At 41.3% G+C, this 17,020-nt stretch overlaps 1 protein-coding gene across 1 annotated transcript; it reads right to left on the bottom strand.

Moving 5' to 3' along the window:
* Positions 1–9,037: 9,037 nt before the first annotated feature.
* LOC142150514 (vitelline membrane outer layer protein 1 homolog) lies at positions 9,038–16,694 on the bottom strand. The gene is made up of 4 exons (XM_075205712.1): positions 16,572–16,694; positions 11,011–11,223; positions 10,408–10,520; positions 9,038–9,350 (listed from the first exon to the last, which is right to left on the bottom strand). The coding sequence occupies exons 1-4, from the start codon at positions 16,692–16,694 to the stop codon at positions 9,038–9,040; spliced, it is 762 nt and encodes a 253-aa protein (XP_075061813.1).
* Positions 16,695–17,020: the final 326 nt, after the last annotated feature.

The raw sequence follows: 17,020 nt of genomic DNA, 5'->3' as shown, positions 1-17,020 counted from the left end.
TTAATATAATTGTCAATAAGATCCTTTGACACTTATGAAATGCTTGTAATTTTACTTCAGTATACCATAGCAACATCTGGCAAAAAGGTCTAAAAACATTGAAGCAGCAAACTTTGTGAAAACCAATACTTGTGTCATTCTCAAAACTTTTGACCATGACTGTATGAAAGAAAAACTTGTTTGTTTGTAGGTGAATATCTTCAATACCACTCCACCGATTGGAATGAAACCAAGGCAAGGTGATCCAGTTGGATCCTGGCCAGGTTTTAAGGGGGTTAGGGTCCTGGTCGGACTTCCTGTTGGTGTACGCTGGACAGAACTTTGAGGGAGTCTGTTCTGGGCCTTCCACTGGATGGATTTGGTTTGTTTGTCTGTCCCGTCATGCATTTGGACACCCCTGCACCGATTCGGATTAAACCAACTCAAGGTGATGCAGTTGGATTCTAACCAGGTTCTAGGAGTTTTCGGGTCCCAGTTGAAACTCCCGGTAGTGTACGCTGGGAAAAACATTGACCCAGGAAGCCTTTTTATCTTCGACACCCCTGCACCGATTGGGATGAAACCAAAAAGAGGTGGTCCAGTTGGATCCTGGCCAGGATTTAGGGGCTTAGGGTTTCGGTCGGACCTCCCGTTGGTGTGTGCTGGGAATAACTTTGACCCACGGAGCCTGTTCTGAGTCATGCACTGGATGGATTTGGCTGAAAACTTCACAGACTGATAAGATTGGATCCAAGAAGATATACTAAGGGGCTGAGGTCCCATACAGTCCTCCCATTGGTGTACACTTCGCAAAACTTTGTCCCGGGAAGCCTGTTCTGGGTCTTCCACTGGATGGATTTCGATGACATCTTATATATAAAATTCATTGGTTTCTATGTTTGTTTGTCTGTTCAGTTATGCATTCAGACACCCCTGCACCGATTGGGTTAAAACTAACTCAAGGTGGTCAAGTTGGATCCTGGCCAAGTTTTAGGGGGGTTAGGGTCCCAGTCAGACCTCCCGTTGGTGTGCACTGCATAGAACATTAACCCACTGAGCCTGTTCTGAGACTTCCACTGGATTTATTTGGATGAAAACTTCACAGATTGGTATCATTGGATCCAAGAAGACATACTAGGGGATTAAGGTCCCTGTTGGACCTTCCGTTAGTGTACACTGGCCAGAACTTTGACCCAGGTATCCTGTTCTGGGCCTTCCACTGTATGGATTTAGATGATATTTAATATAAATGGAAAAATGACACTGTGCACTCACCTCACCTTTTGAAAAATCTGCTAAGCTGCTAATTATTTTCAAAATGTATACAGTTACATCCAACTCATTGATAACTTAATAACTTGAAGATTTAAACCCAGGCAATGCCGTGCACTTCAGCTAGTACTGTGTATAATCCCTGTAGAATATTCAGACCAGTATTGATTGGTATAATATGTAGGTTGCTCCCTCTGTAGTAAATGTATACATATGTGCTATAATACTAGAAAAGAGAGAATGACTACTACATGTTATGGGGCACTACTACCTAGAGGATATAAATCTATATGTGGATCTACAGAATATTTAAGATTATAACCCCCCACTTAGAGACAGTCATAGAATTCTCTATATTGCTATGAAGGACAAAAAAAAACGAAACACAATTGCCACCTAGCTTTTGTTCTATACCCATAAAACGTAACAGCGTAACAACATAAAAAGTGAAATATTAAAATAAGTGAGTATCCAAAGGGCAGTTTAACACTTGTGGATATAAAAGGTCAATAATAATAAGGATTCTTATATAATTTGACAGAAACAAAAAACATATTTTATATATATATATATATATATATATATATATATATATATATATATATATATGTATGTACTGTTATTGATGTTGATATGGTTCAAAATATTTTTTACCCTGGATATTTAATATAGAGCTGATGATGTATAATGCTCGAGCGTCTATACTCTTTTCCAAGAACATGGGTAGAGGAATACGTGTATAGAAAATCTGTCTATAATCAGTTTTTTAGTAGATTATAGCTACAAACCGCAAGAATACTCATTGACCTATTGTGGATTTAGTAAGGTGCTGGTGACATGATCTGCCTTATGCCGGCATAGTCAACATTTTACTGAAGGAAGAAGTTTGGCAATGACTGCAGAGGTGGTATAGTGCAATTCATTAACTTGATGTACATGTTGATTAGATGTCTGTCATACAAAAAATGGTATCTCTAGCCATAAAGATAAGGATGTATTACTGGTGGCGCACAGCCCCAGCATCCATCGTCGTTCTGTCACTGTGTCACACTGTGGGGTTACTTGCATTCCTCAATGTCTTCTTTAACCTAACTAGCTACATAACTGAGTAGATGCTACGCCATATTGTGATGTCACCAAGCCAAGTCATGAAGCTTGATTAATGGAGATATTTAATAGATTGTAGTGGAATGCCTTTTTGCAGATGATAAACATGAACAAGTCAAATGCATAGCTATTTAAAGAAAATACAGGAATATATTATAGTTTAGAATCTTACATTTGATACATCAAAATGTAAAATAATGCATGTGGGACACAAACATCCAAAAGTAGGGCAGAAATTGATTCCTGGTGTAATGTCAACAACCCTCTGCTTCCGTGGCTTTCCGGTTTCCTCCCATACTCCAAATAAAACATACTAGTAGGTTAATTGGCTGCTATTAAATTGATCTTAGTCTCCCTCTGTCTGTGTGTGTGTGTGCTATTAAATTGATCTTAGTGTGTGTGTGTGTGTGTGTGTGTGTGTCTGTGTGTATGTTAGGGAATTAGACTGTAAGATCCAATGGGGCATGGGCTGATGTGATTGGGCTCTCTATACAGCACTGTGGAATTAGTGGCACTATATAAATAGCTGATGATGAGGACACACATAAATTAACATGTTGTAAACTAAACAGTAACAGACTTTCTACCAACAAGAAGGGGTGCTTTATTATAATGGCCCAGAACCCCGCTCTCATGGCATTCTTCACATTCTGAAATGTGATCGGAGTCCAAATGCCCTACTTCTGGGTAAGTGGTGGATCACAGGTCTTGTCTGGCTCCTCCTGTCTGGACAAGCTATCTCCATTGAATAGTTATTTATTCCTTTTTGTGAGAGATGGTAAAGCTAAAATATTTTAATGGCATGCTCCACCAAAGCAGTTGCATGTTGTCCTCAGCAGTCTGGTGAAGCCAGCTGAGCAGATTATGGTCAGTGACTACGAAGAACTCATGGCTGTGGAGATAGGGCTGGAGTTTTTTAAGCACTCACACGAGGACTAGGCTCTCTTTCTTGATAGTGGTATAAGCCTCTTAAGGGTGTGCCCATAATTCGCCCAAGTTTTACTTTTTGGAGGAAAAGTTTTCTAGAGTTTGGCCAAAAGTTGGGGCGCATGAACCGCCTTAGCATTAACCTACTATTAATCTTAGGGACCACAACACTTCCAATCAACTAGGAATTGAAGTCTTCCTTTGGAAATCCGGGAATCCAATAACTGTTTGACTTCAATATTTTCTCCAAACTGGGTCTACATAGGAGGGGGATGGACAGGCCCTTAAATAATTTATTTAGCAACAGTGGCTTCAACAAGGAAATAAGGAATACTTTGTGGGTTCTGAAGGAAGGAGGTAACTCAACTTTAAATGTCACAGGATTGATATCTTGTGAAGCCCAGTAAGACCCAATAAAACAAGAAGCCAGTTTTATGGTAAGAACCCGGAGTCTTAGATTCTTGGGGGATAATCAAACTGTGTCTCCAACTTGTAGTACTGGTACTGGTCGCCGTTTGTGGGCGGCAGCTTTTTGTAACAAAGAGACATCTTTGCTAAATTTTCTTTGGTTTGGGCCCAAATGCAAGAAAAATTACAGACCAGGGACTTCACGGGGTAAATGAATTAAGGAGCGATTTTTGCAAATCTCAAATATTGCCTTTAAACACATTGCCGTTTTAATTTTCGCTGTTAAAGTCGCTGAATATTGACGATTTGCAAAAATCGCTCCTTAATACATTTACCCTCAGGTCTTTTTCTGGGAGACCCAGTACACATATGTATTTGTTTTGTGTTCTCTAAACCTTTATTGCGAGTTTTAATTTAAACTATCATTTGATTTGTTTTTCACAAAATACCGTTCCTATAATGTGGAAGAAAATTATATTTAATGTCTGTTTGTAGACAGAGCTGCCTTGTAAAATGTTTAGAAAAATAATTTGTATTACAAATATAATTATGTGAAACTATTTTTGCAAACGGATAGTATCTTTATAAATAGTACTTTTTTTCATACCACTTAAAGGTCTTTTGACCATTTTCTTGAACCATTAAATAAAGATTTCAGTCAGATTTGGTATATATGGTTGACTAAATGCTGTGATGAGTAATGATTTTTTACCCAGAATCAGTGTCGGACTGGGGCATGAAGGGCCCACCGGGGGACTGCAACGCTAGGGGCCCACCAGTGGGGGTGTGGCCGGCCATCATAGAGGCGGGACCAGACACTAGAGGGGGAGTGGTCAGCTCACGAAGGACAGCTAGTACCATAGTGTAGTATATAAAGAATGCAGTGTGTATATAGAGTACACAGTCTTGACCTGCCCCTTAGATTGGGTAGAACAGTCACCAAAAATTGGGATTGTTCCCATTTGTTCCAGTAAACCAGGCTTGGCTAACCTGTGGCACTCCAGGTGTTGTGAAACTACAAGCCCCAGCATGCTTTGCCAATATATAACAGTTTATTGCTGGAAGGGTATGCTGGAACTTGTAGTTTCACAACACTTGGGGAGCCACAGGTTAGCTAAGCTTGTACTAGACATTTGACAGACTGTCCTACCTGTTGTTGTCACTTTTACCTTTTGGCTTCTGGTTTCTTTAGTTGCGGCTTGTCTGTATCCTGGAATGTTGAGGGTCCTATTTGGAAAAAATAATGGATACATTTAGAAAACACCAACCATCCCCGCTATTAAATCAACAGCACCCACATTTAATAAATAGGCCTCTCTCCAGCCCCAACATTAAAGTAATAGTACTCACATTTGATAAATAGATCTATTTCCCTCCAACCGACCCCAACATTAAATTAATACTATTCCCATTTAATAAATAAACCTATTACCCTCCCTCCAAACAACCCCATCAAGAAATTAATAGCATTTACGTTTAATACATCCATTTCCCATATTAAATATTAATATTCACATTTAATAGATAGCCCTCCTCCCCACACTGAGCCCTACATTCAATTATAGACCCAAACCACCCCAGCCTTAAATTAAAGGTCCCATCACCCCCTCCCTATAGTGTTCTCTGTACAGCCCCCCTCCTTATAGTTTAGCAAAGGCAGCCCCCTCTAATTATAGTTTAGCATAGGCAGCCCCCCCTCACTATAGTGTAGTATAGATAGGCAGCCCCCCTATGCCACATAGTAGTGCCCCCAAAACAATATTATGCCACACAGTAGTGCCCCAAACAATGTTACTCCACACAGTAGTGCCCCAAACAATGTTATGCCACACAGTAGTACCCGAAATTCACATATGCCATGTAATACTGTCCCCAATTCATATTATGCCCACAATAGTGTCCCCAATTCAAATTATACCCTCAATAGTGCCCCCCCAATTCACATATGCCATGGAATAGTTCACTCTCAATTCGCGCACACACTAATATATATATATATATATATATATATATATATTCTCTGCAGTAAGTCCCTGCTTACCCAGTAGCTAGAGAACAGATGGAGGATATATATATAAGATAATTCTGTGTCAAGTGAAAGTCCTGGAATTTGGAGGAAATTAAAAGACATATCCAATAATATTAAATAAAAATAAGAAAATCTACTTACCCATATTTTGATTGACGCAGCCTCTGCTCCTTAGTCCTTCAGCGGCGGCGGGAGCATAAGACAGTCAGCTGACAGGAGGAGGAGGGGGCAGGTCACATGATCGCAGCTGCGATCGCATTTGAAAGATGACTGCAGCCAGTCATCTGTAGCAGCAGGGACGCCGATCATCCAGAACGTGGCTGCCGGCTGGATGACAGGATACGTATGTTCAGCAGCCATTCATTAATTCCTGGTTTAAGTTAAATATTCTACGAGTATTCCCTTTATTATTCCGCTCATGCTCAGACAGTTTGTGTGTAACACACTTACTGACAAGAAGTCTGATGTGCGTAGGGGGAACTGTTCCCTGTGGTCAAACCTTATCTGGAAATATCTGACAAGAATCCCTGGACCTGGTCTTCCAGCAGGCACACGCTCCTCTGTCTAACACGCTGGCAGGATCTGGGCACACGTACTGCGTGTAACACGGGTGATATCAGGATGGTGATTGGGGAACTCTCCACACCAGGCCAGCAGTGAGAATGATTACAAAGTTTTATAACAAGCAGACGAGATGAACTCTATACACACAGCAGCAGGGACGCCGGGGACGGCAGCAGGGATACCGAACATGTGAGCTGAATGGGCTCCACCCACTTCTAGAAGGGTGTGTGGCCATAAGGCAGAGGGGTCAACCGGTGATTTTTCCGGTAGTCCTGTGGGTCAGTCCGACACTGCCCAGAATACCTACTCCTTGCAGTGTGGTGACATCACAACACTATCAGTGGACTGAGAGGAGCGGAGAGGAGCCAGGATAGCGGTGGTTTGAGAAGAAAAAGCTGACAAGAGATGCACAGAAGAAGAACAGAAGAGAAGCTGAAAAGTTAATTAAATAATTCCAGTAAGAACAGATGGAATGGAGGGGGAGGGGGGTAGAGGTGCTGAGGGGGTCCATTAACACTCTTCATGTAATGTTAACCTGCTTCCACCTTTAAAATTAATAAATAATGGTATAAAAAATTCAATCAATCAACTTTAAATACACAATTGATTACACTTCGGGCAGCAAGGTGGCAAAGTGGTTAGCGCTTCTGCCTTACAGCACTGGAGTCATGAGTTCAATTCCCAACCATGGCCTTATATGTGAGGAGTTTGTATGTTCTCCCCGTGTTTGTGTGGGTTTCCTCTGGGTGCTCCGGTTTCCTCCCACATTCCAAAAAAACATACTGGTAAGTTAATTGGCTGCTAACAAATTGACCCTGGTCTGTGTGTGTTAGGGAATTTAGACTGTAAGCTCCAATGGGGCAGAGACTGATGTGAATGAGTTCTCTGTACATCGCTGCGGAATTAGTGGCGCTATATAAATAAATGGTAATAATAATATACCACCTTTTATTAATTAAAAAGATGGAAGCAGGTTAACATTACATGAAGAGTGGAAACACAAATACACTCACACTCAACTAATTCTATGTAAATTATGTATAAGTATAGTGTTGATAACCTCAGTATAATATTAATAGTAAAGTGCTATGATCAATATAATGACTGGTCGCATCTACAGAAGTGAGTGGTCCTTGTGTACAGAGGTTGTGCCCAGAGTAGAAGACTTTTAAGCACTGTCCATTCTGCAAATAAATATAGTACAATATAATCGGTGAAATATCTGCTACTATTTGTAACTGCAAATTAATTCCAAAATTAAATAATGCTCATATAATATATCCTCAAGTTCACATATGTAAAGGAACAATATCTGTTTTTATTTCCCTTAAAAGAAATGAAAGGAAAAAGACAGTACAAGTGTTAATCAATATTAATTGACATATGTGAACTTACAGATTTATTTGCATTTGCTATGGGACTATAATAACCATTTACTGTGTTCCTTTACAGACCATTGCATATGAATTAATTGATCATAGTGGTTATTTACGCATATATGAGCATTATTTCATGCTGGAATTATTTTCCAGTGATGCATAACCAAGCAGTGTTTAATAGTCTCATACTCTGGTCGCAACCTCACTACACTGTGACCACTCACATCTGTAGATGTGACCAGACATTATTTTGATCATAGCACTTCCTGTGAAGAGGATTGGATGCAAGGGATTCTGGGAAGTATCCAAGATTACCCATGTCTGAGACTACGATAATGCGTGTTCTTGCTGAAAGTGAGGATACAGGAATCTAGCCGCCACTTTGTGGTGGTAAGGCGTCTGGGAATATAGCATTGGAGGAAATAGCTACCTCCATCCTGGGGTAGCTTAGATAACCTGGATGCAGTGGGGTTTATATTTGTGAGAAGAGGATCTGATTGGTTGCACACTTTTTATGTGGTGTAGATTAAGGTTATATGAGTAGACTCTTTGTATAATCCTTGGTATACCTGTCTCGGTGTGAACCTTATTCTGAAGTGTGCCACAGTGCGGTAGTAATAGGGGTGCAGCCAGCCATCGACTAAGAGCCTGTAACATGGAGGTATTGCTCTGAGGGGACCAGGGTTACTCCACAGAGCCCTCCTAACTTGTGCATGCTTGGTGAGATGGAACTTCACCTCTGAGCTATTACAGACACCTCTTTCTGAGGCTGTAGGTCTGTCTATAACCACATAATTACGAAATTCCCCATAAGTCCCCCATTTCAGAAAAACAGGAGGGTAGGAAACATGGGCGGATAAAGTTGACCAAACCAAACACGGCCCCAGATCTGCCACCTACTCTTAGACAACTCCTTCTTCACCGTTGCCTCTGAACACAAATGCTGCTCTCATGATTTGAGGTCAAGCACTAAATCACGTTACTAGAAATGTAATAGTAACAATGAGACTCAGTCTGGTCAATAAGAACAACCTTTCCCCATTGGCTCTCTGCACTAACTTTGCAAATGGATACAATCTAGATTGGAACTCATGTGACTTCCCAACATTCTTAATGGTTAATTCAAAGCAAAAACGGAAAAAATCTTGGTTCAAACCACTGTATAGTTTGGACGGTGTTATCTAGTAATAATTATTGTCCATCTTGGTTTATTCAGCTCTATTTATTACCCAAGTATGAAAAACAAAACATGTTACACCTATAAGAGCTATCACAACACATCATCTTCAAATTCATGTTTTACTGCATATCACTTTATTTTGGAACCACTCGTTAAATGGTTTGTCAGAGTAGTGCATCTCATAAAGTTTAGTTAATCGTTTGCAGATTTACTGCAGTAAAACTGGACATCGTTTAGACCTGTGTTGTCATCCACCCCATCTTGCTCTTTACCCTGTACTTTTGTTTTGAGGCCAGAAATCCCATTTGTGCAGCTCTCGCTCCATGCTTTCCCATACTGGCCCCACAAGATGAAAGGTCCTTCCATTTCTTTCCCATCAGAGCACTGAAACTTGATGTTGTCAACAGCAGTGTCATCTCCTCTTCCCTGGTCTCCTTCCACCCGCATTATGAATTTAGAGAGGACACCAAAGTTACACCACTGAGGTTCTGTCCAGTTTCCCCACCTGTAAAGAGTAGCAAGATGAGTGTTGGGTGGATTATCACTTTCATTTGAGGGAGCGGTTGTATGGAGTTATAGGAGGAGTTACAGGGAGAAGTTATATGGAGTAATAGGAGGAGTTACAGGGAGATGTTATATGGAGTAATAGGAGGACTTACAGGAAGAAGTTATATGTAGTAATAGGGGGAGTTACAGGAAGAAGTTATATGTAATAATAGGGGGAGTTACAGGAAGAAGTTATATGTAGTAATAGGGGGAGTTACAGGGAGAAGTTATATAGAGTAATAAGATAAGTTCCAGGGAGAAGTTATATGGAGTAATAGGGGGAGCTGTAAACGGTCTTTTTATGGAATCATTCAAAATTATAAGGTACTGTTAGAGGGGGTATTAGTGGTCTTATCAGTAGAAGCAGGGATAGGAGTACTGTGGCTTAGTGGATGGCACTCCTGCTTAACAACACTGCGGGCATGAGTTTGATTCCCGACCATGACCTTATCTGTGTGGAGTTTGTATTTTCTCCCCTTGTGGGTTTCCTCTGGGTGCTTCTGTTTCCTCCCACACTCCAAAGAAAACATACTAGAAGGTTAACTGGCTGCTCTTAAGTTCACTTTCGTCTCTCTCACTGTGTATGTTAAGGGAATTTAGACTGTAAGCTCCAATGGGGCAGGGACTGATGTAAATGAGTTCTCTGTACAGCGCTGCGGAATTAGTAGAGCTATATAAACAGATGATGATAGGAGGTCAGTTATATTTGGTAACGGAAGAATTTTCGATCAATGTTCTTGGGAACTACATATATGTAGTTGTGAGGATACCACCCTTAGCTTTAGACTGGGCCAAGGATTAAAAAGTACATTAAACCGTGAGAAACGGGTGATGAATACAAAGTTCTCAGTCCAGTAACAAGCCGTTTCCTCACAGTAGTATAGTACAGTTTTGCTTTATTTTGATGAAACTGCAACATACGAATAAGAGAGCGTGGGTTGTAGTTCGAAAAAGACGGAAACGGTAACTGGATTTACATACACATAGACATGACATTTATGAATAAATAGACTCACGGTGCAACATCTGAGGTGATGGTTGTCTCATTATGGGGGTGCTTACATCTAACACAATGCAGTCGTACCCCATTCACGGCCGTGTCATCTCCAGTACCCTGGGGAGGTTGCACCTAAATAACAGATTAATGCAATTGTTCCATTATTTTCTGTTCCCCAAAATAATACTTCTTTGACATAGGGTCATCCCATGTCCATCCTGTGGCACCTCAACACTGTATCAGCTGCAGCAAAACACATCACAATAATATTTACACAAGTAGGTTTTGTGTCCGGAGTTACTGAACTAGTTTTAATAATTTATGCACCCCCTCTTGCTCTTATGCTGCTAGGGGCCAAACAAAACAATTAAGCAGGTTATATTACATATTTTAGACATGTCCGAACATTTACAGACAGCATGAAGTCAGCTGAGATAGGCTAAGACCTGCAACAATGGCCCTTGTATATGAAAAAATTGTGATGAAGGTCTAAATAGTGCCTTGAAAGGACTGTCCAAATTGTGTGTTATCTTTTGAGGATCTAGTGAATGGTTTGGTGTATGACAAGCTGCTGTTTGACTTATTAAAATAAGTATTTTTAGCGTCATATTAGATAACTCACCTTTAAACTGAAGCCCTTGGCCACCGAGCCATGAGGACATTTCTCCATTTCACCCCATTTGCCCCATTCTGCCCCATTATCAACAGAAATAATAAAAGCAGAAATCTGAGTGGTCTGTAGAATAAGCACCAGTGACACAGCCAGGGACATCAACATGTCTTCAGGGTAGTGGAACGCCGTAAAGTAACTATTGGGAAAAGCGTCCTTAAACTCCTAATATTTATAGAAACCCATGAGTTAAATGTCTTATTTAAATATAACTATCACACACTCCAGATGGTAGGTAATAATTATCAAAACCTATGTGTAATTTAGTACAATAAACTCCACTATCATTAATGTCACGTCACTCCTGGGTCAGACTGACCCACAAACACGATCCCGTCTCTCTCTATGATATCTCAATTATTTTCTGGCAGAACTGTGATATTTACATAGATATTTTTTACCATGTTATATCAACTGGTTGTATGGGTTAAATTAATAAATATATTACCCTGATACATTTATTGTTATAAACAGTTATTTAAGTAGCACCTACACATTATGAATAGTTTTACAGAGAATATTTAATCATCCACATCAGTCGCTGCCTCAGTGGAGCTAACAATCTACACCGATCAGCAGCAACATTAAAACCACAGACAAGTGAAGTGAATAATATTGATTATCTTGTTACAATGGCACCTGTCAAGGGGTGCGATATATTAGGCAGCAAGTGAACAGTCAGTTCTTGAAGCTGATGTTTTGTAATTTGGAAAAATGGGCAAGCGTAAGGATCTGAGCGACTTTGACAAGGGCCAAATTGTGATGGCTAGATGACTGGGTCAATGCATCTCCAAAACGACAGTTCTTGTGGAGTGTTGCAGTGGTAAGCACCTACCAAAAGAGGTCCAAGGAAGGACAACCAGTGAACCGGCAACAGGGTCATGGGCGAACATTGCTCATTGATACACGTGGAGAGTGAAGGCTAGTCCATTTAGTCCAATCCTACAAAAAAGCTACTGTATTAAAAATTGCTGAAAAAGAAAATGCTGGCTATTATAGAACACATAGTGCATTGCAGCTTGCTGTACATAGGACTGCATAGCTACAGACAGATCAGCGTGGCCATGCTGAGCCCTGTCCACAATGGGCACAGGAGGGAGAGAACTGGACCATGAAGCAATGGAAGAAGGTGGCCTGGTCTGATGTATAACATTTTCTTTTACGTCATGTGGATGGCCAGACGTGTGTGCCTTGGGAAGAGATGGCACTATGGGAAGAAGGCAAGACGGTGGAGACAGTGTGATGCTCTGGGAGATGTTCTGCTGGGAAATCTTGGGTCCTGGCAATCATGTGAATGGTACTTTGACCGTTACCACCTACCTAAACATTGTTACAGATAAAGAACACTCCTTCATGGCACCGGTATCCCTGATGGCAGTGGTCTCTTTCAGCAGAACAAAGAGCCCTGTTTTTTGTTTGAGGAACATGGCAAAAGTTCAAGGTGTTGAGTTAGACTCCAAATTCCTCAGATCGCAATCCCATTGAGCATTTGTGGGGTGTGCTGGAAAAACATGTCCAAACCATGGAGGACCCACCTCGCAACTTATAGGAATTATCATTATCAATTACTTATTTATGTAGCACCACTAATTCCGCAGCGCTGTACAGAGAACACATTCACATCAGTCCCTGCCCCATTATAGCTTACAATCTAAATCCCTAACATACACACCCACACACAGACCGAGAGAGACTAAGGGAAATTTAATAGCAGTCAATTAACCTACCAGAATTAAAGGATCTGCGGCTAACACCTTGGTGCCAGATACCTCAGACACCTTCAGAAGTCTTGTGGAGTCTATGCCTCGATGGGTCAGAGCTGTTTTGGGGGACAGGTGGTTTTAATGTTGTGACTGATCCCCATCTTTCTTTGCATGCATGAACACACAATTTAAAATGGGGACATAACAATGTGTATGTTCTCATCAACACAAGTGATATATTTATCAAGGAATTATTATACATTCCATGTATACTTTTAACTATATTCAAATCCAAATAGATCTCAGAATACAGCAGATTCAAACGGAAATGTAAGTATACTCTACCTAAATGGTACTTGATGTACATGGGTACGGAGAAAAGACTGCAGGATATGCACATGCGTACGTACAAGAAAAGCTCACATCAGAACACATGAAAAGAGTTTTATTTAACATAAAATAAAATAAAAGAACTGTTCTTAACAGAATTATCATTTATAGAAATATTTATTTTCAAATCTTTTTTTAGAATTTTTTTTAACATTAATTGCATATAGATGCTTTCAATGCGTTCTGTTTATTTAGTGCGTTTTTATAGTTTATTTTAGTTGTTATTCTGTGATATCCAATGGCACACATACATGTAACTTTTTAATGCAAAGGCTATGCTGTGTCTGTCATTACTATCAGTCGGCATTTACACTTGACTGCGGTGGATGCAAATGATATGGGTGAAACCCAGGCCCGGCGCTCCCATTAGGCAAGGTTAGGCAGTTGCCTAGGGCGCCGGGCTCTGGAGGGCGCCGGGCTCTGGAGATTAAAAATTTCTTTAAAACTGTGCGGCGACCGCTGACCATACATTTCACGGCTGCCGCACAGCTTCAGATACATCCACAGGGAGGGGGGGAGGGAGTATTGCTCACCACCGCCGCCTCTCTGCTCCATCTCCTCCCCTCCACTCACTGACTGACTGTCGGCCGTGACATAATCATCACGGCCCGACAGTGTCAGTGAGTGGAGGGGAGCAGAGAGGAGGCAAGTTAAGGTAAGAAAAGACGCACATTTTCAAAATGGTCGCCCCCACCCTGCACACTTACACACTATTTTGTAAGTGTGCAGGGTGGGGGCGCCGATTTTGAAAATGTGCTTAGGGCGCCACGGACCCTAGCACCGGCCCTGGTGAAACCAAGCGTACTCATGAGAAGCACAAAACTTGAGTCAGCCTCATCTGAGTCGGAACAGCCTTACTGTGAGGCCAAATAGTATCCGGCCTTGCCTGGGTTTAAATCTTCAAGTTATTAAGTTATCAATGAGTTGGATGTAACTGTCAACATTTAAAAAATAATTAGCAGCTTAGCAGCTCTTCCAACACACCCATGAGGTGGCTGCCCAGTGACATCTTTGTTTTTATATTAAATATCATCTAAATTCATCCAGTGGAAGGTCCACACCAGGCTTCCTGGGACAAAGATCTGGCCAGTGTACACCAACGGGATGTCCGACCAGGACTTTAAACCCCTAGTATGTTTTCTGGGATCCAATATTACCAGTCTGTGAAGTTTCCGTCCAAATCCATTCAGTGGAAGGCTTAGAACAGGTTTCATGGGTCAAAGTTTTGCCCAGCAAACACCAATGAATGGTCCAACCAGGACCCTAACCTCCCTAAAACCTGGCCAGGATCCAACTGGACAACCTTGCGTTGGTTTCACCCCAATTGGTGCAGGGCTGTCTGAAAGCATAACCGGACAGTCAAACAAACCAAATACATCCAGTGGAGGGCCCAGAACAGACTCCCAGGGTCAAAGTTCTGGCCAGCAAACACCAGTGGGAGGTCTCACCGGGAACTCTACTCTTAGGTAAGCCCTTAGAATGCCTTCTGGGATCCAATGTTACTAGTCTGTGAAGTTTTCGTCAAAATTCAACCAGTGGAAGGCTCAGAACAGCTCACCAAATCAAAGATCTTCCCAGCATACACAGACGAAAGTTGCAACCGAGACCCAAAACCTCCTACAACCTTTCTAGGATTCAACTGGATCCTAGCCAGGAGTTTCTTTCATCGCAATTGGTGCAGGGGTGTCCGAAAACACAACCGGACAGTCAAAGAAACCAAACCCATCCAGTGGAAGGCCCAGAACAGACTTCCCCGGGTCAAAGTTCTGGCCAACAAACACCAACGGAAGGTCTCACCCAGACCTCTACCCTCTAGTAAGCCCCTAATATGTCTTCTGGGATCCAATGTTACCAGTCTGTGACGTTTTCTTCCAAATCCAACCAGTGGAAGGCTCAGAACAGGCTCCACAAATCAAAGATCTTCCCAGCGTACACTACCGGAGTTCCAACCTGGACCGTAAACCTCCTAGAACCTGGCTAGGATCCAACTGGACCAGGAGTTGGTTTCATGCCAATTGGGGCAGGGTTGTCCAAAAGCATAACCGACCATACAAACAAACCAAATCCATCCTGCGGAAGGCCTAGATAGATAGATAGATAGATAGATAGATAGATAGATAGATAGATAGATAGATAGATAGATAGATTTAAAACAAATATTTTTATTATTATAGTACTATGAGTTGGTAATTTATTTCATAGAACTTTTTTTGCATGCGTTCTAAAGGAAAAATTATGTTGCACGTAGGCATGTACGTATCCTGCACTATGTTCTGTCTGTTAACATATTGCAAGTACTGTTTAGGCAGAGCGTACTTAGCCAGATACAAATTGAATTGTACCTTGAGATCCGCTTCTATTTGAATATGGCCAGAACTACGCTCAAGCTCCTTGCTTACCTTTAAAACGTCAGTTGTATGCAGGCTGCATACATGAATGAATCAGGCCTATATTTGTATGAACCTTACGTTTGTTTGAAAGAAAGAAAAACATAGGTATTATACGTTTGTATTTTTATCACTAGGGACACGAAATGTAAAAAATAAAATAAATACTTGTGCTTTTATAGGGAAAATATCGCCACCTAGTGACAAACATAAGATGTAACCTGGACACATTAAATGAGAAGTCCAATAGTATAGTTCTTTTTTCCTTTATCCCTCCCTCAACAGCAAAAATCTTGGATGCCCCTTTAACCATGGTCTGGGTAGGAGACTATTCAGAATTTATTGACACTGCTGTAATGCACTCGCCTGATGGACTCTCATTTCTTAAGGAAAGTAACCTTGTGTCAGGAGTGACACAGTGTAGAACTACACTGAATACCATGTGTCAGCAGTGACACAACTGTAGAACTCTGAATACCATGCCTGAGTAGAGTAACTTGTGGGAGGAAGTGGCATGAACAGATTCAGTGGTTGCTCACCCCCATTGGCTTCAGTCATAGTCATTTTCCCATGACTGTCAGGCAGAAGAAGTATGAACATAAACCTCTGTCACTGGGTAGTTTTCAGCGGAGCAGAGAACAAGCAGCAGCATCTATTTTATACTCTATATTTACTTCATACTTGCCAACTTTAATAAATTAAAAGCCTTGGGAGATCCCAGTCAGGGTGTGTGTCGCAAGGGTAGGAGTCGGGCAGAACGTGATCAATCGCGTCATTTTGGTCCTGCACCCGCGGTGGAAATGTCATTTTGTCGGGGGAGAGGGGGGGGTGGGCAAAAAGACACGATTTGCCGTGAATCGCGTCATTAGGGTTCCCATCCTGCCCACTTCACTAGGAAGTGGGCAAAGGTTTAGAATAAATCATTGGTTCTCGCGATGAAGGAGGTTCCCCATCACCAGTGGTACAAACAGTGGCCAGTTGTGTTGTAGCGACGCTTATCACTTGCCTTGTCGCAAAATATCACCATACGTACCTCAAATCTGTCTAGACCTAATGTTTGGACATCTTCATTTTCTTGTTTTTCGACTTTGTGCATCATCATTAGGCTCTGTGCAAGAGGTTTCACTTGATGCAACATAGTGTTACAATCGTTCATCGATGTTACATTACCGTTTGGATTCCTAGCCATACAATGTCACTTTAAGCCTGTTGAGTATCGAGGGTATAAAGATGGCCGTGACTTGGAGTATCTGCAGTATCTGGATGCCAGCTTCCTATTCAGGGATGTACAGCACCATGTATTGGACAGATAACTCACTAATATTAACTTTGAAAGATGTGAAGGCAAATGCAGAATTGTAACTGAGGATATTATGGAGATAATGGGCCTGAGTCATTAATAAAAGTAAGGCAAAATAAGGAGTAAATGTTCTCTGGGACAAACCATGTTACAGTGTAAGGGGTGCAAATTAGTTTATTATT

This window comes from Mixophyes fleayi, chromosome 4, assembly GCF_038048845.1.
Source record: "Mixophyes fleayi isolate aMixFle1 chromosome 4, aMixFle1.hap1, whole genome shotgun sequence".
In the NCBI taxonomy this organism is placed as follows: Eukaryota; Metazoa; Chordata; class Amphibia; order Anura; family Limnodynastidae; genus Mixophyes; species Mixophyes fleayi.
The sequence above is the reverse complement of the archived record's forward strand: the minus strand, read 5'-3'. Positions and strand labels throughout refer to the sequence as shown.

What these genes read in the sequence shown, in the direction of transcription:
- LOC142150514 (XM_075205712.1), bottom strand. Translation starts at nt 16,694, where the DNA reads ATGAACGATTGTAACACTATGTTGCATCAAGTGAAACCTCTTGCACAG. An exon ending in TAGGTCTAGACAGATTTGAG is followed by an intron (nt 11,224 to 16,571) that starts GTACGTATGGTG and finishes TATAAATATTAG; the next exon opens with GAGTTTAAGGACGCTTTTCC. An exon ending in CCAAGGGCTTCAGTTTAAAG is followed by an intron (nt 10,521 to 11,010) that starts GTGAGTTATCTA and finishes TCTGTTATTTAG; the next exon opens with GTGCAACCTCCCCAGGGTAC.